The sequence below is a fragment of the Brachionichthys hirsutus genome, chromosome 19 (assembly GCF_040956055.1).
Source record: "Brachionichthys hirsutus isolate HB-005 chromosome 19, CSIRO-AGI_Bhir_v1, whole genome shotgun sequence".
Classification (NCBI taxonomy): Eukaryota; Metazoa; Chordata; class Actinopteri; order Lophiiformes; family Brachionichthyidae; genus Brachionichthys; species Brachionichthys hirsutus.
The window spans coordinates 4717121-4739509 of NC_090915.1; the positions used below are offsets into that span (position 1 = coordinate 4717121).

The 22389-nt window shown below is 43.4% G+C and overlaps 1 protein-coding gene across 1 annotated transcript; it reads left to right on the forward strand.

The window, feature by feature from the left end:
• Window positions 1-1971: 1971 nt before the first annotated feature.
• On the forward strand, window positions 1972-21808 carry pdlim5b (PDZ and LIM domain 5b). Its single transcript, XM_068752755.1, has 13 exons — window positions 1972-2022; window positions 4314-4420; window positions 10186-10337; window positions 15036-15069; window positions 15365-15894; window positions 17328-17482; window positions 17812-17839; window positions 18661-18812; window positions 19982-20159; window positions 20257-20437; window positions 20703-20823; window positions 20922-21037; window positions 21119-21808. Exons 2-13 carry the CDS (start codon window positions 4322-4324, stop codon window positions 21206-21208), a joined length of 1836 nt encoding a protein of 611 aa, XP_068608856.1. The 5' UTR covers window positions 1972-2022; window positions 4314-4321; the 3' UTR covers window positions 21209-21808.
• The last annotated feature ends 581 nt before the right edge of the window (window positions 21809-22389 follow it).

The following is a 22389-nucleotide window of genomic DNA, read 5'->3' on the forward strand; positions in this document are numbered from 1 at the left end:
CATATTTGTGTTAAATGTTTGCAAAACACGCTTGAAATCTTTAAGATGAGAATGCAAACATATCGCAACAGGCCTTAGAGTACAATGTATTTCACATAATCTTTCCCCAAACATACTTTTGTAAAGTAAAGCTCCACATAAAAGAAAGATTCACACACAGGCTATCATGAAAGCCTGTCCTGCATGCCTGGCATGCAAAGATCCTGCAGAGTGAGGGCATCTGGGCCACTTATCCTGATTCCTGTTATGGAAAAATCTGCATGAAAGAATAACACAGGAAATAGAAAACAGGAAGAGGAAGAGGATATGGAGCATACGCGTCAAAACGACAAAGCAGCATAGGTATGTCACTCAAAAAATAACGTGAAAGCATAAGTGTCGGGAGAAATCAACCGAGTGTTCGGCGTGCCGATTGATTACTGGATAAGCAGGGAGAAGCAGGTTTATATATATATATTATATAATAAGTGTAACCCATCGAACCAACTCAAAGACAGATCTTCTGGAAAAACGGCTATTGTGAGGAGCAAAGGAACACTATTGGTCAAAGTACTCCCTTCCCAACATAAAGAACTTAAAGCCAGTATGTGGCTGTGTGTTGGCTGCAGAGTCAACACATTTGTTTTGTTTAAATTATTTTTTGAAACCAGCAGTATGCAACGTCTGTACTGTATTTAGCGTAAGATGAAACCCTAATATGATTCAGGCAAGAGGGTCATTTCCTGTGCATGATGTTTAAAAGTTTATGACAAATGTTGTACAACGTTTTGCATCTCCTCTGTCATCTAATTCTTAAATGTGGCATTTTTCTTTGTTAAAAACTCCCAGCCCGAGGCTATATGAAAGCAACATGAAAGAAAAATCTTGCGGAGAAGGCACACCCGACTCCCTGCCCCTCAGCTATAAACTGTGCATTGGCTTTATATCAACAGTATAGTACGCACTTTCCATGTCAACCACTAGAGGGCATAATAACACCATGCCACTAAAAACTAGTTAAAAAACCTCCATTAATAATAATAATAATAATAATAATAACGCACCTGCCAAAGTTACAAAGTGAATTAAATGAAGAATAAAACCTATAAACACAGGATTATGCTGCAAATTATTTATGCAGGCCATAATGTGCTATAAGAGTACAATTATACTGAATATGACTTGAATTACTCTAAAATGAGATAATTCGTTCCTGGACCGAGCTCGTAACTCAAATCACTCGTCGTGTGTCAAATCAATTTTGCTGCATGTATAATAACTGAAAACAATTGAATCCGTTCAAGCCGTCTAAAAACTCAGCACTAATAACAATAGAAAAAAACTTTACACACACACACACTAGTACATTAAATGATTTACAGTATCCAGTCCTCTCCCTTCTTTACATCTATTTCTTGTAACCTCACTGTTATAAAAATGTTAATACACTGGTAATACACTGTTAATACACTGGTAATACACTGTTAATACACTATTAATACACTATTAATACACTGTTAATACACTATTAATACACTATTAATACACTGTTAATACACTGTTAATACACTATTAATACACTATTAATACACTGTTAATACACTGTTAATACACTATTAATACACTGTTAATACACTGTTAATACACTGAGCATCACTGCGTGTCGTCATTCGTGGAATGTTCGCCAGCATTCCGTGTATTTGACCTTTTTTTGGGATTGACTGTGTTCAGGACGCGCTGAGGTCAGCGCGCGTTCTTGGCTCCAGTGGATTCCCCCCCACGTTGCTAAACAACACCGTGTGTGTGTGTGTGTGTGTGTGTGTGTGTGTGTGTGTGTGAGAGCTGTAATCATCACCTGGCAGGCCCGTACCTGCCGATGAAGTCGGCTTCCGTTCCCAAGCCCACGGTCACGCGGAACCCTCCCACCCGGCCGGGGGCTGGCTTACTTTGAATGCGGAAGCTTCAAGTTTGCTCGGTCCGCAGTCCGACGTGGAGAAAAGACGCACTGAAGTCGCGCTTCCTTTGGACGGCGGACACGGACAGGTGAGGCGAGCACCGCGCGTTACATCTGAAGCGCGTTAATTTACTTTCCGGTTTGTTACACCCTTGTTTTTTTTTTTATTATTATTATTATTATTCACGGACCCGTGCGTGAGGCAGAAATCCACCAGAGAAGCGCAATAATATGTCAGCGTTTATTTTTGCGTCACACCCACAGCGGCGAGGAAAGACAATGTCAGTTTGCATTTTATTACCATTCAGACATCACGTTACGGTCAGCGCTTTAGTTTAGAGCCACTCTGGTGTGTTTGGAAGGAAGAACTTATTTTATGAATGACTGTGGGAATGTGTCGCGTTTGTAAATTGACGCGCCTCTTGTCCAAATGAAGTCAGAACGGAATGAGTCGACAGTCAGACAAGGTTTTATTTATTTATTTATTCATATAACATTTTATTTTGATCCTGAGTAAGAGGGATCACACTTATATATATATATATATATATATATATATATATAGGAATGTGTTCCTCGAATCGTGTGATGATGTCACCAATAACCTCTGCTGCACCGTTGTGAAATATCGATGACGTCTGAAACTCACACGCACAATGCTCACCAAAACTCTTAGAGCACGAATTGACTCTTGTGTAGAGTCATAAAAAGGTTATGACAGGAGAATGGCACTTAAATGTAACTTTATTGTTTTGTGCTCCATTTCCAATACAAATCATTTATTAGGATTTGGGGAATTTTCATCAGGAATTTGCCCAGCATTTAAAACTTAAATATCCGCCACTCAAACCCCCCATGTTAATTAGTTTGACCCATTTACTTCATGTTTATTAGCATTTAATTAAGTTTGTACGTTTGAACAATAATAATAAAAAAGAAAACACATAAGCGTACTGCGTTGAAAGGATTGTGTCTAATCTTGTGTTTGGCGCGCTGGTGCTGAAATGCTTATCGCAACGGAGAGATTAGGAAAGTGTTGGAATTAATCAGCCATGCTTGAATGAACTAAAACAGGGCCGATGGGCGTTGCCAATGAAATGCTAGCGGAGAGCTCAGCAGTTTCCCTCTGCTTGGGGAAAACTACAAGGTGTGTCTGCTCATGTCTATGCATGATGTCATTAGAGACTATACGAAACAAGCAGTGACTTGAGATGCGCCTCATGTTTGTTCACTCCATATTAGGGAAAGAAAATGTGACTCTTGTGTGAATCCGTTGGGACCTGAGCTTGAGTCTCAGCATCGGCGTTTCATGTACCTTTTACAGTTAATTTTGAAAAGTAATACTGAGAAATGCAACCCAGCTGTGCAAGATTCCACAAAAAAAAAGTTGATCCTCAAGCCGTGTTGGCTCCGAGATCTTTGTCTTATGTTGCCCAGAAAATGAAGATGCGACAGCGCTAACCACTACGTCACCGTGCGGCACAAAGACAGATCATCAAAACAAAAGTCAATGCATTCTGCAAATTGATATACCATCTTCCTCAATTGCTAACTTGTCATACGCAATAATGCAATCAGCTTTAGCATGCGGCTGCATGTGAAGAAATGCCATGCAACTTTAGTTTCTCAAGGGCTCAGGAACGCGTGACAGGCGAGACTTACACCTGTAAAACTCACTCAGACTCTGCTCTGTCTGACTCGTGGAGCTATGTAAATTCAGGATATCTATCGATGATCTAACAGATTTTAAATCATGGTCTGAAAGCTGGACAAATGGAAAGCTTCAATGAAACACAACGATCCCCGCTGCATCAAACTCTTTCTCTTTCAGCACGCTAGCCTAAAGTCTGTGTTCTGTTTTCTTGAAGCGGTTTCGTTTGCTTCGGTCTGGGTACCCTGCCAGGATATATTTTTTCACAAGCAGTGGGTTCATTAAAAGGACACTAGAACGACAGGAAACAAAGTGCAGCTCCAGAGTCAATGATTTGAGATTCGCTTCTGGTAAACAAAGGGCTTTCTGTGCTCACTGGGGCTTTTCGCCAGCCCCATTTACAATTTGTTGAAGGATGTGCATCTTCATTATGTCGTACTTGTTTCCTCCTAATAGGGTTTTCCCCAAAGATGGGAGTAGAAGAATTCAAAATGAGTTATTGTGTTGCAACTTCCCGTTGCATTGTCGATTGTGAATCGCACATCTAATTATCGGTTATCTCCAGCAAATCCTTATCTACTATGGCATATTATTATACATGTAATTATTCTAAATGCTAGCTGTTGGCTGCCCCCCCTTTCAGCTTCTCTTGTGTTTGTGGTACTTGATGTCTCCTATTGGATTATGTCCTCAGCATGAGTTTTATAAAAGCCATTCTTCTGTCTCCAGGTAAAATCATGAGCAGCAGATACAACGTCTCCTTGGATGGTCCTTCCCCCTGGGGCTTCAGACTACAGGGGGGGAAGGACTTCTGCCTGCCCCTCACTATCTCTCGCGTAAGTGGAAAGCACACACGCACACACACACACACACACACACACACACCTTCACTCCACGGCAGCTGCTTCTGCAGCATGCCAATCCTGCTAAATATTCTATTTGCTTCGTCACTGATGGCTGACTGTGTGCCATTCTTCTCCATGCTGGATTTAGATTCCCTCTTCAGCAGTTCGCTACCCATGTCCGTAACGTTTTCAGTTATCTTCCTAACGGACAAACCAACGGCGGTGATTACACAGTCATCGTGCATAATGCCGCTGGACATGTGCGCTACGTGGTGCAGTTTACCTGAAAAGGTTATAGATCCATTTTGATTCATACATCTTGTGACATTTTTGAAGGAGGAACTCTGGGCAGCAACAGTTGAACGAGGAGTTCAGTCGCTTCATTTGAGGAATGAAAATTGTGCAGACCACAGGCCGATTTTCAGGTTCATCAGAGACTCACAATGCTGCATAGCTTGATTTTGCAGTTACAGATATGCATCTGTTGCAATCATCTTAAATGTATTTACCATGGATGGATGCAATTACCATGGAATAATGATGTAATGACTTTACTCAGGCTTAGCAGATGTAACCAATCCCGAGATTACATGCAGCGCAGGGGTGGATACACACAGCATGTAATCCTCTTTTCTTTTTTTTAAAATAATAATTCATTCCAAAGCGGTTGAATCATATTGCATTTGATTGAATCCTGCACACGTTTGGAACGAAATGAAAGAAATATGAGTAAGATGTTCATTGATTAATTTATTCAAAATGTACATTTTGAATAAATACTATATGTAGCGATGCAGCTGAACCCTTTTAGGAATTTTCTGACAGACTTCCAGATGTAAGCCACATTTCTAATGAAAAGGAGGAACTTGAAAGGCAGTGCTCTGGATTGAATTGGATAATTTCACAGTGAAATTAGTTAACATGACTGTAAAATCGAGTCACTGTCACCAGTCTGAAGGTTAATGTTGGTCAAACAGGGCTGAGCATGGCAACGTGTTCCTTCCTGTCCCACTTATTTCCTCCTCTTATCTTTGGTGATTGTTGTTTTTGTGCCACGTGATGCTTTGAGTAAACATCATGTGAGCTAATTAGCTTCACCGAGGAGGAAATGTTTTCACCGGTGTTGGTTTGTTTGTCTCTTAGCGAGATAACTCAAAATGTTATTATCGGATCTTGCTGAAAAGTTTTAGGAAATGTTGAGAATCTTACCCAGAACAATTGATTACATTGTGGTGATAATCCAGAAGAGATCCTGGATTATGGATCAACATTAACATTGCAGTCAATGGAGGTTCAAAATGTGTTCCTCAATGTCTCTGTTGATTATTGACCGATGTTTATGGAATTTGACACAGAGGTCCCCACCCTACATGACTATCTTGCCACTGAATTTAATCCTGATCGGATCCGGATTGTGGATGCTGTCGAGATTTGGATTTCCCCCTTGACATATAATGGTGACCTTTTCCAAAAATCATATCTTGTGCAAATAAATATTTAATTTTCACATTGAAAAACCCATTTATGGGTTCAAAAATCAACTCTGATTCACTTTTACTTTTCATGGTTGGTGCATAAAGATACCAAGAACAATTTAGAAACTTTTGATGATGATCCAGATCAACATGTGGACAGTGAAAATCCAATCAGGAGGGGGATGAGCTGCTTGGCGGAGGTCTGTGCTCTCTGACTGCTTTACTAGTTTAAGCGTTGTGTTTGAGTTTGGCTCTGTGCTTTCAGAGGATCTAAAATCAGAATCAGAATAAAAGAGCCCCATATCAGATAACTGATGTGTATGTAATAAGGTAAATAATGCTACTTAAAAAGAAACCGAGCTGCTCCCCTGGTGCTCATTTTGCAGGTATTGTGGTTAATGTCCTGTTCAAACATACACTCTGCTCTGGTGATAAAGATTTGCTTTACTCATCGCTCATTCTTCGTGTTTCTCAACATGCTGTGTGTCAGTATTCACGATGTTGCAAGTCAAAGTTGGCGGCACTGAGAAAAAGAAAAAGAACGCCTTGAAAACTCTGATGAAACCCATGGAGTTGAAGCATAAGAAAAGCTTTTTATTGCCAGAAGGGGCAATAAATAAAGCAAAAAAAACAAAAAAAAGACTAGATCCAGATGATGATGCATTTCACCCAAATATTTAACAAATGCTGGGCCATACTCCACTTCTGTCATCAAAATGTGTTTCGGACTTATTTTAGAATGTGAGGATGCAGCTATTTACAGCAGGAAGTGAGCAGATCCACTTCCTGCTGTATGAGAGACTCTGGTCGGTTGGGTAGCGCAGACACGACAGAGGATTGCAGAGAACTACAGAGAACTACAGAGAACTACAGAGAACTACAGAGAACTACAATGAATTATAAATAACTACTTTACAAATACTGTACTTCTCACCTCTAAAGCCCTGCTTTCCTGTACTTCTCACCTCTCTCTCTCTCTCTATATATATATAAAAAGTCATTATTCAAAGTAAAGGTTTAATGCCTCAAATGTGACAACAGTGTCTTTGTAAATTATTTCTGTGTGAGTGTCTGCCAGCACACGGAAATCTGCCTCTTGTTCGTTTGACATTGATTAATATTTAACGTAGAACAAGTGTGGGTTATCCTAGCCCCCCCCCCCACACACAGCGTGATGCTATGCAGTCTGTAATGCCAAGATGACAAAGTGTGTTTCTTTATGCGTCTCGTTTCAATCTCAGCAGCATTTTTACACAGATCCAGTTTTCCTTATCCAGTTGTGTCTATTTTACAGCTTTGTGTATATAAACTTTACAATCTGTGCTTTGTACGCTGTGATTCTGTGCAGGGCCCTTGTCATACAGTCTTAGTAAATAATCTATCATCTTCCGGTCTTTGTTTTATCCCAGTATGATCTCCCTGGTTTGCGTCTGCAGTTGTATCGAGGGCATCTGCTTTCAATTGCCCTGATCCTGTAAGGCAGGGCTTTAAAACATATCCAAGATGTCACTTGATTGTGATTTGAGTAACTCAGAACTATTGCTTTAATGAAAGATCCTTGAAGACGGCGTCCCCTCGGCATCACACTAAGTTTACATCCATGAAGTTCATCACCAATCCTCAGTTTTGTGTCCATCTTGTGATTAATAGATCATGCAGCCAACATATATTGCTGTCCAAACAATAGGTAAAACTTAACAACCGTGCATTTTGGGCGCGTTTAAACCCTGGCGGGGCGTTAAATGAGTCGTGGATTGAAGTGGAAGCCAGCCCTCGGCTCTTGGCTCACGTCCCGCCGGGGATAAAAGCCTTTTCATGTCATCTGCATCAGCAGCGCTAATCAGCTCTGCTTTTCTATCTGACCTGGCTAAAGAGCATTTAGTATTCAGAGTCTGGATGGTAGCGCTTTGTGTTGTCTTGAATGCGTTGTCATGGCGATTTGACTCGACACTCGTATGCAAGTCTGCTCGGAATCTCCTGCTTTTCAGAAGCGTGTTCGATGTTGTAAGAGACTGGGTCAAACCATGACAGCCGCGGGTCGACCTCTGTTTAAGCGCCCATACGTGATATGTGATGTTTGCTACTTGCTATGTCCCCCCCTCCCCCCCCCAAACTGTTGCAGGGTGTACCAATGCACGTTTCCTTTCTCCTTCTTTCCACCGGTAGTTTGCACAAGATATTGCAAATGTAAAAATGCGAAGACTTCTGCACGTCATGCATTCTATGAGCGCTGGCGCAGAAGGATTTTGTGGGCCGGCCTGTCATACATTTCAGAGATTCTGCAGGGTATGCAGTTTGTGTTTCAGCAGCTTGAATGCAGCTTGAATGCCTGCAGAAACCACGTTCCTGCCTTCCCGAGAAGGGAATATGGTGAGAAGAGGTTCATATTTAACAGTTTATAGCAGACATAGTTTTGCCATTTTGTGTACTGTGTGTACTGTGTGTACTGTGCAGTATGACTGATGGTATTTTGTGCTTTCTCTGGATGGAGCTGGAACATCTCAGCCATCGTTCCCGCCGTCCATTACTGATCTGCTGTCTGTGCAGGAGTGCTTCAGAGCGCTCTGGATTCCTATTCAAAGCGTGTTGATGCCAGAGATTCTTCCTGTAGCATGCATTTGTTTTGTTTCCAGAGGAGAGACTGTTGAACTGAAGCCCTGAACAGTCTTCACCGCTTATAAATAAATGTTTCCTCAGGATGTTAGAAGACTCTGCTCTTCTCATGCCTCAAAGCAGTATGAGGAATTACCATATATAGAGCTGTATACTATTGTCTTTTCTCACACCCCTACAAGGAGAAAACTTCAGACATCACGCCCTCTTCCTCGCTCTAAAAAAAAAAAAAACAGGCTCTCAAAGGAATGCAGCGACGGACACGCGGGGAAAACGAGGGAGGAATCCACATCCTAGCCGGGTCGCGTTGTTAATTCAGATGCATCTAAATATTGTGAAGAGCCCTTTTCTGCACCGCTGACTTCTGCAGCTTTCTTGCAGAACATGACATCGACGCCAGTGATGTCTGATGCTCTCTTTACGGCGCTCTCAATGAGCTGATTTACTGAAGCCGAGTCAGCCTGGATGGGCTCGGTTAACACCAACAGGTGTTCCTCTGAGTCTGTGCCAGACGCTGAGCAAGCGAGGCCGGTCCAAGTTGTGGTTCATGTGTGCATAACGAGTCCCGGTCTGTGAGTAACTCTGAGCATGTGGCTGCGCTACTGGTTTCCATGGCGTCGGTGTGCATTCATCAGGCTCAGCTATGCGCGCTGCACTTCCTGCCACTGATCTTCTTGATAAAGAGAAGAGGAAAGTGCAAACAGTCGGTCACCGCCACTGTCGCTTCCTCCCTTCCTCCCACTCTCTTGTTGTTGTTGTTTTTTTTGGCTTGAAGGTCAACACTATAGACACGTTCTTTGTTTCAGTTTCATAGTGCAAAGTTACTGAACCTGAATGCATTCTTTAGCAGATGGTAGAGGGACGGTCTCGAGAGACGACATGGAGATATGATCATAGTGAAACCAGCACAAGCAGGCAGAGTTCTTTTTTTGGGGGGGAACCAGGATTGCGCTCATCGTGGCTGAACAGGTGTGCTGTGAGTGATCGATGAGGCGTTCACAACCTGGCCAGTCATCACAGCCGGTAGAAAGTCATCCCAACATCATGGCTTTATTGTGCAACTTCCTCTTTTAAGTGCAAGTCTCAGCACGGAGAGGAATTAAGTTGGAGCCAAACACACCGAGACCGTAAAGGGAACGTTGTGCAGCAGGTCGGGACACCACCATCATTTAAACGCTAAAAAAACTCACAGAAAGGAAACCCTGGAGTTGTTTATGCCTCTTAAATTCACTATAGCAACCAAGAAAAAAAACAAAAACAACGACTTAGGTCTTTATCAGAAATGTGGATGGAGAACAGAACATCACAGCAGTGGTGCTATTTAAAAACATCCACAATTGTGTAATAGGAATCGGAGTTCTTACTTGAACCGTCATTGTGGAAACAGCTTTGATAATTGAGAATAGGTAGACTGGGGGGAAAAGACCCTCAGGAATGTTGCTTAGCTTCTCGAACCAAAATGACATCAGCCAGGGAATGGAAAGGAGAACTTAATACTGTGCAAGAAGTACATAAAAAGCATACCTTCATTTTACAGATGCAAGATTTTAAATATCAACACAGTATACTCTCTAATGAAACAAGAGAGACACTAAGGGTGCAACCAAATGCTAGCCTAAAATGTCCCTGATGACCTTTTGTTTTATTTTATTGTGTGTGTAATTGCAGCTCACGGATGGAGGGAAGGCAGCGAGAGCCAGGATGAGTGTTGGTGACATCATTCTGTCCATTAATGGCATTTCCACAGACAGCATGAATCACCTGGAGGCCCAGAACAAGATTAAGGCCTGCTCAGGCCTTCTCAGTCTCACTCTGCAGAGGTAGAGCACACACACACACACACACACACACACACACACACACACGCTTCTTGTGTTTCTCTTCTAGTTTGTAGAACAGCCTGTTAGAAGACTTTTAGAAGATCATTTTGTCTCTGCTCAGTTTGCCTTGACACATGATGTTGTCTAAATAGGACGCTGGATTGCCATATTTCATTTTTTTCTTTTCTGCTGTGTCAAATTATTTTTCATAATTTGAAACAGATACATTCCTGTTGTGCTCTTTTCACTCGAGACCTCGTATCTGCTGCTTCGTGCATTGTGGGCCGTCTCCGTGGCCCACGATGCACTGGCAATCCAAAATCCAGACCCTGTTCAAGTCCTCAGATCCGCTTGGAACATATTGAGTTCATCAACTGCTTGTTCATGAGACAACAGGATGGTTTCTTTGGCCGCTGAGTGTATTGCATCGCTAGTTTCGTGTTAGGAGCAATTTTTAAAAACAGGCCCATCCTTCAAAGCACGCCTCGGTGAAAAGAAAACAGGGATTTGATGGCGGTCCAACAAGGTTAAGTTCCAGTCCAAACAACACATTTTTAAGGCCACACCCAAAGGTTCACTTTTTTAAAGACTTTTTTAAAGAAATGACTCAAACATAAGCCGTGTCAAAAGTCCAAATTATTTTCCCCAGTTTAGGATGGGACAGCAATTTATTTGATTGGATTGGAAGATGGAAATGAAGGACGGATGAGCCTCTCCTCTTGACACTTTCAGCCAAATGGCGAGTTTTCGGCGAGCCGGTGAAGGGAAATAGGGGCGGAGCACGCATATACCGTACGTCGTGAGCTGTGAAACACGTTGACAGAACAGTGAATGGCCTGTCATTCTACCGCCGCATCAAACGCAGAAAGGAGCCTCTGCCTCTTCAGTTGTGGGGGAAACAGGTCCTGAAATAGCCTCGACCCACATCTGCATGTGATCTACTCCGGGTCACGGATGTGCAGGGAAACATCAAACATTCTCCACAGACATGCAAACTACATCTTAACTCTGCATCAACAAAGGCGTCCTCATCTCAGTCGAGCCAGTGCTTCTGCTTCACTCTCGCTGCGCCTTTAGTCAACGGCCGGCATCATATTTGTATCTCATGTCACAAAACGAAGATTTCTAGAACCCGTTTGTGTTCTAGAAAGCCGGTGTTTTACGATTGGACAGTATTTATTCACAGTGAAATAATTAATGGCTCCATCACTGGGGCTCTTTCCTGATTCGCTCAGCTCAACAGGCTGATCCCAGATCCCACAATTTATTTTGATTTTTTTTTTAGCCTCTGCATTTCATCTGATGTCTCCTTCAGCTCTTTGGAGAAGTGAAGAAAATCAACTTTTTTTTCTTTTCTTGGCACTTTTACATACAAAAGTGGGAGGTTCTGGTGATTTATGCCTGCTCTGCAAGAGAGACATAAAAGAGACGAAACCTCATGATTCAAAATAGGATTATTTGAAGAGATGATTCGGCTATTGTAAAACACACATTCTTTTAAACATTTGCATAAATTATTTGGGAATAATTTACTTGGGAGGGGGCCACTGCATCCCTCAGGATCTCCACCTGTGTGTCTGCAGCTGCTATGACCAGCTAGCAATCCAGGAGATCTATGGCTGCTTTTTGTTCTTCTACCACAGACCAGCAGCATCTTTTTGCTGAGCAGCTAACAGTCAGGCAGCCGTGGGACATCCTTAGGAAACCATGATAATTGCTGTTTATTTATTGTCGTTGAACTATGCAGCACGGTGCTACGAACCGCCCCCCCCAGAGGTCGAGGCTGGGTGAACCTGGTTCTCAGGATAATATAGAATTGCATTTCTAGCTTTGCGAACCATATTTGGATATTTTACAAAATAGTTTGTGTTAGTGTTTGAGATGTTGTGTATTTTCGTCTCTTGTGTTTCTGTGTATCTACAGCACTTCTCCCCCCCCGCCCTGCAGCATTAAAACAACGTTTTTCTTTCAGGCTAATTAACATTCTCCAGAGTGTGCACAGTGCAGACTTCAACTATTGACTGCATGGATCCCTTCTGTCTTCAGAAACGGCAGCCTTCCTCTACCTGCCATATATATGATGCAGCTTTGGCCAGCTATGGGCTAAATCTACAAATATTCTTACACATGACTAAAAGTACAGCCTGCAAATCTCACGGAATGGAAACAAAACGGCATGAAGCAGATGATAATCCAATGCAGCCCAGCGTGCCCAGTGACTCCTGGCTGCCATTGCCAAAATGTGGTGTAGTGGTTGGAAGAAAACGAAGAAAAGTTGAGGGCTTAATTTTGCATGTCTCAGACCTGCATTAAAAACATTCATTAAACCGATTGCAGCTTATTGTGTTGTGGACGCTCTGCCCACACAGCTGACCCACTCCACACCCTCCATCCTCCAATTTGCTTTATTTATTATTCTGGTATTGGTGTGGGTTTGCATATTAAATCCATCCATCCAGGGTCACAGGGCCTGTCCGGGGTGGTAGGTGGGGCACACCCTGGACAAGTTCCTCATAGGGCCACATAGAACGACACAAGCATAATTTAAACATAGACGTAATTTAGACACAAGCTGCGAGTTTTAGCCCGACTGCAGAGGAAAACCACTCTTTCCGTACTTCTCCATCAATGCTTTTGTTTTCTCTCTATCACTGTTTTCCTTCTTCATTCTTTGGGTTTAAATCTGGAAAACAAAATATACAGATGGTGTTTGCTAGGGTCTCCCGCAGAGCTCTAACATTCGTCACACGGGTTAAATAAATATAAGAGGTCCGACCTCGCGCGTCGCTCTACTTTCCCTCTCATCATCCGATGTGCGCGCCGGATCTCCGACTCCTAACCTGGCTTTAATGATGGCAGTAAAGAGACCAGCTCTAGACTCAAATCTCGAGCTGGTCTGCTCCAGAAACTGTGTGAAAGTGACAGCCTCCTTCCATTTGAGCCTCTTCCCTTCCAGGATGAAGGATGAATGAATGGTGCGCGTTTGTGTGCGCGGTAAGAAAGTTGTTCCTTCTGGCCACTCCATCATTCAGTCAAACACCATATGGCTGACTGTTTGTGCTGTCCATCAACACAGGCAGGCTGGAAATGAGTTAGCCCCCCCCCATCAGGCTTAGACCTCCGGCTAACTCCCTCATTCTGTTACACTGAATGGAACTACATGCAGTGTGTTTTGGGGCAACTCAAAGCCACAAAGTGTTTTGTTATTTTTATTTTTTATTACGATGACATGAACTGTGTCGTTTTGAAGTGCAAGGAAGGAAAGCAAAGATTAAGAGCCATCATGAACACAGACAGGGACGGTCTCTAAAGCATGCATCTCTGCCTATCTATGAAAAGCACAGGTGCACAAATGGACTGTTGAAACACGCAGACCGATGTTTCACATTCATTAAAGAGGAAAAACACTTGGACTCGCCTAATTTTAGATAAATGTGAATGTTATACAGTTTTATACATGGGCTTTGGTAGATTTAATCTTTTCTTTTGCAAAATGAAATGCATGCTCCCGCGCTCACACTCATCCACCCAGTGCTTATTTCTAGGCGGGGCGAGCAGGGCGGCCCCCAAATGGACTGAGACCGTGTTTCACGGGACCACCCTCGGAAATGTTTGTTCAGATTATCCCGGGAAAAGCCGGATGGAGAGCGAATCCACCCAGCGGGCCGCTCTTTGGGCGGCTGACTGCTGATGAAGTGCGTTTTTGTGGACGGTGCCGTTTTTGGCACTGAACGTCGTTCTGTTTGCTCTGTAGTCCTTTTAGCTGTTTTATTTGGCGCTGCAGGCTGTTTCTCTCAATAATAGAACCGCGTTGGAAAAACAGGCATTCTTGCGAGAGGATGCAGGTAAAGGCGCTGATGACATCAACATCTGGTCGGAGGCTGCAGCTCTTTAATAACGCAGTGCCAGGCTCGGTCAGACAGGAAGTACGTAAAGCTGTCCGAGATTGTTTTCCTAATATGGAAGAGACATGCTGTTCAGCTGACACACACGTACACACACACACACACACACACATCTTTATTTTGGTACACAAAGGCTTGCAGTTTTAAAGAATGAGGCATAACGAAGAGATGAAAGCTTTCAGTATCACCGTACATGTAATTAATAAGGTGAAACAAGCAGAAAGCTGTTGTTCGATGCCAGGCTACACACGGACCCCCCCTAAAGTACAGCGTGTTCACACTTTCTGGCGGTTTAACATGTGTTACTGCTGCAGCTTAACTTTCAATTACATGTAATGACTGTTTCCCACAGTCTTGACTGGTTCCGACTTTTCAAGCGCCGGTTTGCCTTCCATTAAGTCAACAGAAAAAAACATTGTGCTAGAGTGGAAGCATTTTATCAAACTAATTATAGACATTTACTTCTATTTCTAAGAATCACAGAAAAGAGACTCTTGAAGACCTGTGTTTGACCAAGAAAAAGAAAAAAAAAAACAAGCATGTGCAACTTTATGTATTGTTCTTTGTGAGCCTGTATTTCAGAATAAAAGGCACAGCCAAGTGATTTTTTTTCACTCGAAATACAATGTAATGGAGAGACGGAGGATTGTAGGGCAAGACACATAGCAGTGCCCAGGGAGCAGCTTCTGGGGTTTGATGCCTTGCTCAAGGGCACCTTGCAACTGCAGCTTTGTCAACGTCTGGGATAAAAGTTTTCAGTGTTTATAATCACATCTTTTTTCTTTTTAAACAGAGGCTGCAGCAGTCCTGAAGACGGCGTTCCCAAGGTATGAAGTCGAGCGTTGCCATTAAAATATAACAAATAAGTTAGTAAATAGACATTTATTACCTGAATAAATGCCGAACGCTCATCCTGTTCATGGCTCCCTCTGAGGTCATGTCAGCCCACTGGCGTTAGAGCATGCAGACCTGAGCGGCCACACGTCGTGCCACGTTAAGCTTAAGCATGAGTGAATATACCACTGAGTCAGAAGTGTTTTTGAGAATGCTGATTCACATGCATGATTTGAATATGCATTCCCTGTATGTGCATGGTGTGTGTGTGTGTCCACCTTTATTCAGGACGAACCTCAAGAAATCATTAAGCCAGTCCCGATCACTCACCGGGCATCAACCACCGCATACACCAAGCCACCGAGTCAGCCAAGTCCTGCTTTCAACAAGACAGCCCGTCCTTTTGGGGGGGATAGCAGCTTTGCCACAGCGCCTTCCTCCCCGGCTGCCCCCAAAGTAGCCACCATTCCCTCTGCATCATCTGCTTTCACTCCGGCGGCTCCTTCTCAACCGCCGCAGCCTCCATTTCCTCTGAGGTCAAGCCCTGCTGCCCCAGACTCAGCTGCAGCAAGCTCAGTTCCCAGGCCCGGCCCCGGCCCTGGCCGCTCCACCCTAACCCCCCCGTATGCCCTGTCCTCCTCGTCTAACTCTCCCTCCCCTGCCAAAATGACAGCGCCATCCTCCCAACTTAATGTCCCACAGCCTTCTGTCTACAACACACCTATCAAACTCTACTCCAACACCAATGCTTGCGAGGTGGCTATGGGACAGAGACGGGGTCTGTTGGAGAGTCGGGGGCTGTCGGAGCACTTCAATGGGTAGGTAACCTTCACCAGAGCCGACCAGCATCTGTGTTAACAGTGAATCTGCCCACCTGCATTACACAGGTGTCAACCTGTTTAACATCTGGGCCGTAAGGAGCTGTGATTTATACAGCCTGCAGATTTACATGCATTTGTTTGCTTCTCATTCTACCTGAAGTCTTGCTTCATATTATGGGGGGGCAAAGAGGTTCTTCCTCTGTTACCTTTTGGCATATTTCACTTTAAAATGCATCACATTCGAAAAGCTAAGGCGATACTAACAAGCCCGCCGCTTCTGTTTTTTGAAATCGCAACCTGCGAGACAAATCTCGAGCTCGCTGCAACATCTTGTTCAAATTTTCTCCCGGCCAGCTAGAAAATAGTTGTGCTAACAGATGCTAGTGCGTGCCTATCTGCAATTGACAGTGTGCTTTTGTTCAGTGACATAACACTGGTTTCTGAGCAGCTGGAGATTTGACCGGGTGGGGGGCTGCATCGGGCTGGACTGGACCAGGCTGGCCTTCATTTGTTCCGAGTCGCGTTTGATTGGAGTTAGATTTTGTGTTTTTATCCTTTTTAAAGCTTGAGGTTTTCAGTCCCTGCATGCTGATGGGGGTTTCCAATCATGTTTGAAACCTTGGACTTGCAGCATTGGAGTCTGGGAGTCTGTTTCTCACCTGTGTTTGTGTCCTGCTGTGCATGCTTTGTAGTTTCTGTGGTTCTGTGGGGGGGACGGCACTATTCGTGCTCCTTCTTGGCCGACCTGTCAACACTCTGGGCCGCTGATGTCACCGAGCTCTGCATCTGTGTGGCTCCCATCTGCTACCGTTGCCAGTGTGTTTACTCAAGGCCAGGCAAATCGCTGCCAAGTATATTCTGTTTGGGCTAAGAATAGCCAGAGATTTTGAGTCTTTAATCATTCCTCACCGGACGTAGCCCAAACACACACACACACACACACACACATGTATGTATTGTGTATATATAAATAAACAGACAGGGAAAATGAAACACACACACAGACTAAAGTTACACATGCTTGGAGGGTCTGGAATCAAACACACTGCTTGGCGCCGCACTTAAACCAAACTGTGCATGTAAATGCTTCACATAAATATTATTGCTTTCTAGCGTGCCGTTAGATTTATTGTGCCGCTCATGTTTAAAAGCGCATCACTTCCACCTTGTGGTGAGAACTGGTTCCTGGCTTTCTCAACCATGAAACACTCGCTGTCGTAAATATGCAGCTGGTTTTATGTCACATTTTAAGCACACTAAATCTAATTGCTTTTCACTCTTTCTTTTTAAATCACCATCTTTTACCCTGTAGATGAAAAAAAGTGTGGTTTGGTTGCTGCTATAAACCTGGATCAACAGGATATAATTATCAGTTTGTAATCTTTGGTTCCAAACATGCAGTAAACGCTTGAAACACGGTTTCTACGTAGGAAACCCAACGTGGAGCCCGAGAGTTTTGTCCCCACGCTGAGCGACGCCAGCAAGAAGCGTCTGATTGAGGACCCAGAGGATTGGCACACGCGAGCTGGCACCTCCCAGTCCCGCTCCTTCCAGATCCTGGCTCAGCTCACCGGCACTGAAAACGGTGCGTGCAAACTGTAAACTGTGCTTCCTCTGCGTGGCCTTAAGACAAGATGTCTACGAAGACGTGACGTTCTGGAGAGGATTGTGTGTGTGAAGAGCTGAAGCTGGCTAGAAAAGAAAAAGTATCAGCCTGGTGCTGCCGTCATTCAATTTAAGGCCCAGTATTAACAAAGGTTACACATTTGTGTCTGTCTGTACCATATTTTATGTGAATGCATTATGCCCCCTGTTTCATGCCTCTGCAGATAAGAATCGATTTCAGTGAAGTTGTGTTCATTTAACATTTTACTTCATTTTTATCTGTGTTTTTCTCTTTCTTTATTTCTCTAGAGCAAACTCAGGAGGACAGCGGTAAGAAGTAAGTAGCCGGTGGTTCTTGATGCGGTATAATCAAATCTGTTATGGTTATGGTGGCTGCGTCTGCAGGAAACAGTGATGCATAATGTTTTAGAAATGGGGGGGGGAGTCTCAAGTGTTCCCAATAATTATTGCTCATTACGGTGTCATGTTCAGGATGAGCCCTCAAAGTACTCGTCTAAGCCTCGGAGTCGAGCCCTGATTTCCTGATCATGCGCTTCCGCAGCGTCACGCTTACTTTCAGGATTCATTTGGCTGCTCTTGGAGGGTGATGGTTGAGTGGACTCAACTGTAGGCGAGGAACAGGCTGAGGTTTCTACTGCTGCGCTCCGTCTTAAGTCAATTTGCTCTGCAGTGACCACGGGGTGCCCCCCCCCCCATATTGCTGTATATCACTGAGTGCATGTGCACCTTTCTGTAGCACAGCCTTTATGTCTGAGCCTCCACTTTATTCTGCACGCTGTCTGTGGTCTTGCACTTATTGATAATCTTTTGTCTGCTTTTGACTTTCTCTGAATAAAACATTTTCCTTTCATTCCTTCTCTTATTCTTTTCTGAAAGTACATTTTCAGCAGGTGAAGGAAGAAGGGGAATTGGCGGCGTGTTAAGAGAGGACAATCCAATTCAGTATCACTCAGCTCAGTCAAATGCATGAATTGTCTGAGCAAAACCATAAGAACTGTTTGGTCTTTTTTCCATGACGTTGTTCAGTTGACCGGGATGTTCTGAGCTCTGTCACTTCAGCCGCCGCCGGACATGCGGAACATTTCTAACTGCGATCCTGGAAGGCTTTACTATATGCATTTTGCATCTGTTTCCTAGCGAGGGACGTGATGAAACCCATCCCGACGTGCACGCCCTGCCTGCAGTGAAAACATATTCCAGAACTGCAGCATCACCCAGGAGTGGCAATGTCAACCTCCCTTCCAACTTCAAAAGCCGGGCAGCTCAGAGCAAGTCTGGAGGTCCATCAGGTACCGTACTGTAACACAGCCCCTTTCTTCTTGTACGTTTGCATTGTAAGTGCCTTTTAGACGGCTTGTGGATGTAAAAATGTCATGAAGTTGCTTCTTTTCGCCAACAGGGGGCAGCCTCATTCTAGTTTAAAATCACTGCTGCTCCGCCATAACAATTAATGCCAGTTTAACACCAGAGCTCAGCCATTTAAGATTATGGGGCTCTATAAGAAACCAGAGGTAATCAATCCGCTAATGAGCTCAGACTGTAGGCTCTTCCCAAGATCCCCACAATCAAGTAGATTGTGAAAGTGAGAATTGTGTATTGTATTTTGTGTGAAAGCTCTTTTTTTTTTTTTTTAAATACAGCAATCCCTGCCACGAGACCCTGAGCTGCACGGGGGGGGGGCAAATATTTGCTGAAAGGCATCAGTCAGGATTCCTAATCAGACACAAATATCCACTTATTAATGAACAAACCTGTTTCCCCCAAAGGCCATTTAAGAAACGGCCGCTGAAAGGAGCCACAAGTTGAGCAAGCGAGAGCGAAGGAAGTTCTGTTGCTTGTTTTAGTTATCAGATTTACGCACACTTGGGTTGAAGTGAACAAGCAATCAAATCTAACCCAACCCAGCATGGGAGAGTGTACAGTGTGACCTCATAATAGTATGGCGGTAACACAAATTTGTGAAATAACATTTTACACATACTGAATTCTGAATTTAAAGAGACAGAGCAGACAAAGGTTTGGGTGTTTCTCCCGGGGGGGGTCGTTCACCATATCGTCCAGCACTGACAGACTTCAACTATTGAGATCATGAGCTCTTACATATTTTCTCATCTGTTTTGATTTAAAATAGATTCTTCTTATAATTATATATAGTGGCTTTTTTTTTTTTTGCAGGAAAGCAAATGTTTGGGTTTTCTTCATACTTTTGTTTGCCTAATTTAAAACTCCTACCATGTTACTAAGCCCCCTCATTCCCAGGAAATTCCCAAGGGTACCCCTCATTAATGGCGGCCGTGGCTTTGCTGAATTGGGTGAGGTAACAGGCATAATTATGTTTGATAATGCCACTGAAAATTGGTTAATGGCATTTAATATCTACGAGAAGAGCTGGGCCAGCCAAAAAATATGTTTTTTTTCCCATTTGCACACTTGGGTAACATTTTCCCTGCTGGTTTAGGTTTTCCGGAGGGTGGAGCTCCTTCGTTCGGTAAAGTTGTCGGCGTCGTTCCCAAAGGTCCGGACCGTCCCACCCCACAGCCACATCCAGAGGACCTGAACTCTCTGGTGCAGCGAGCCGAGCACATCCCGGCCGGGACACGCACCCCCGTATGCAAAAAGTGCAACAATGTCATCAGGTAAATAACGACAGGAAACCCAACTTACACTGTTTTATTATTATTATTATGATGATGCTTGAATCAAGCCCCTCTCTTGTGTGCTTCTTCTTAACAGGGGCCCATTCCTTGTGGCCATGGGCATGTCGTGGCACCCTGAGGAATTCACCTGTGATCACTGCCACTCCACCCTGGGAGACCACGGCTTTGTGGAGGAGAGGGGTCACGTGTACTGTGAAAACTGCTACGAGCAGTACTTTGCTCCCGCCTGTGCTCGCTGCCAGCAGAAAGTTCTGGGCGTGAGTTACAAACGTTGGCCCCCCTCCTGCCTTTGTTTGCTGGCTGTCAGGAGTTTTCTTTACTAATACAAAGTCACCACCATTCATGGTCATTTATCGCATAAAAAAATAAATAAAAATAAAGTAGAGACTCGCTGCTTAATAGTATTTAATCAAATGTGATTTTTAACCTGCCGACCTGTAAAGAACTCAAACGTGGCTACAGAAAATATGTGCGAATCATTCTCAACATGGGGTTCCTGATATATTCTCTCCTTCTCTTTAGGAGGTCATAAATGCTCTGAAACAGACCTGGCATGTGTCCTGTTTTGTCTGTTTTGCCTGCCAACAGCCAATCAAAGGCAACACGTTTCACATGGAGGACGGGCAGCCATACTGTGAACAAGGTGCAGTGAGACCACAGCAGGAAATGAGATTAAAAATAAACAAACAACAACAAAGCAAGTAAAAAAAAAAACATTTGATCAATTTGCTGTTCACTCAGATTACTACAGACTGTTTGGGACCAACTGCCACGGCTGCGACTACCCCATCGAGGCCGGGGACCGGTTCCTCGAGGCTCTGGGCGCCACCTGGCACGACACCTGCTTCGTGTGCGCGGTACGTCCCTAAGGCTTAGATCCAACAATAAGAACATGCTGAGAATGAGAATAACATCTGTGTACATTTGACTCTCCGCAGGTCTGCTCCACTAGTCTGGAAGGTCAATCATTTTTCTCCAAAAAAGACAAGGCTTTGTGCAAGAAGCATGCCCACAGTGTCAACATCTGACCTGCCCCGACTGCGAATGGGAGGAGGCTAAAGGCGTCAGTTTGCAGCAATTTATAGTCCAGTCAAAAATTAAGTATTTCCAGAGGTGGGGTTTTTTGGGGAGGGGGGGGGGGCAGTATTTATTTGCAACAAAGGATTACGCTCAACAAAAATACTTAAGGGAATCTGGCCTTTAGAAAAAACATGGGAAATATTAATATGAGTATTTTCTTTTTTGGTTTTTGCTTATGATGTCATATCTCATCATTCATTCATGAAAGCGATGGGGATCAGCTCAGTCTGATCGTCATGGAGACGAGCCCGTAATAGACCAGGTAGTGATGTTGTGTAACTTTACATTCTATTACGCTTAATAATTTAGGAACGAACTGGCTCATAATCATGCTTTTAGTGAAATCATTTTATGATTCCTGAGTTGTTGCTTACAAATTTGTTTTATTTGTTTAATTAACACAAATAAACAATATATATATATATATATATATATATATATAGCCAATATTTCTAATGGTCTTTGCCAACTTTATTGGACACTGTGCTCAAACAAGCATATTTCACCTTGCTTTCTTTTCAAATAAAACCAAAAGCGCTTTTACATTTTTTAACATCTTGTTCTTTATGGCTGAAGCTGGACCAAAGCCGACTACTTGTATTTTAATATAATGGACTTTTGGACTGTGTAAAAAGTCTGTAATAGGAACAGAAGCGTGAAAGAGGCCGGTAGTCAGATGCCAGGTTGAGCTGCTATAAAGCACTTTACCTGCAGAGCGAGGGAAACGTTGACGCCCTCACGAGGACCGTCACATTATTGATGGAAAAAAAGTGAACTGAGATTATTTACACAATCGAATGATCGATTATAGGGCCTTTTTACTCTTTGGACACTTTTATAATAATAATAATACATTTTATTTATATAGCGCTTTTCTAGACACTCAAAGTCGCTTTACAGAAAGTACATGAGATAAAAACAGCAAAGCAATACAGACAATAAAATATGAACATGAAAATAAATTAGATAAAATGTCAAAAGTAAAAATTAGACATTAAAAGCAACGTTGAACAGAGACAAATGTTATATATATTGTAACGGTTCATGTTTTAGGAGTGTTCGTTGTTCCTACGCTGGAGAGGGTCCGCAAAGGCATCCGAGGGAGGAGGGGCGGTGTGTGTGTGAGGGA

What these genes read in the sequence shown, in the direction of transcription:
- pdlim5b (XM_068752755.1), top strand. Translation starts at nt 4,322, where the DNA reads ATGAGCAGCAGATACAACGTCTCCTTGGATGGTCCTTCCCCCTGGGGC. An exon ending in TGCCCCTCACTATCTCTCGC is followed by an intron (nt 4,421 to 10,185) that starts GTAAGTGGAAAG and finishes GTGTAATTGCAG; the next exon opens with CTCACGGATGGAGGGAAGGC. An exon ending in AAGTGCAACAATGTCATCAG is followed by an intron (nt 20,160 to 20,256) that starts GTAAATAACGAC and finishes TCTTCTTAACAG; the next exon opens with GGGCCCATTCCTTGTGGCCA.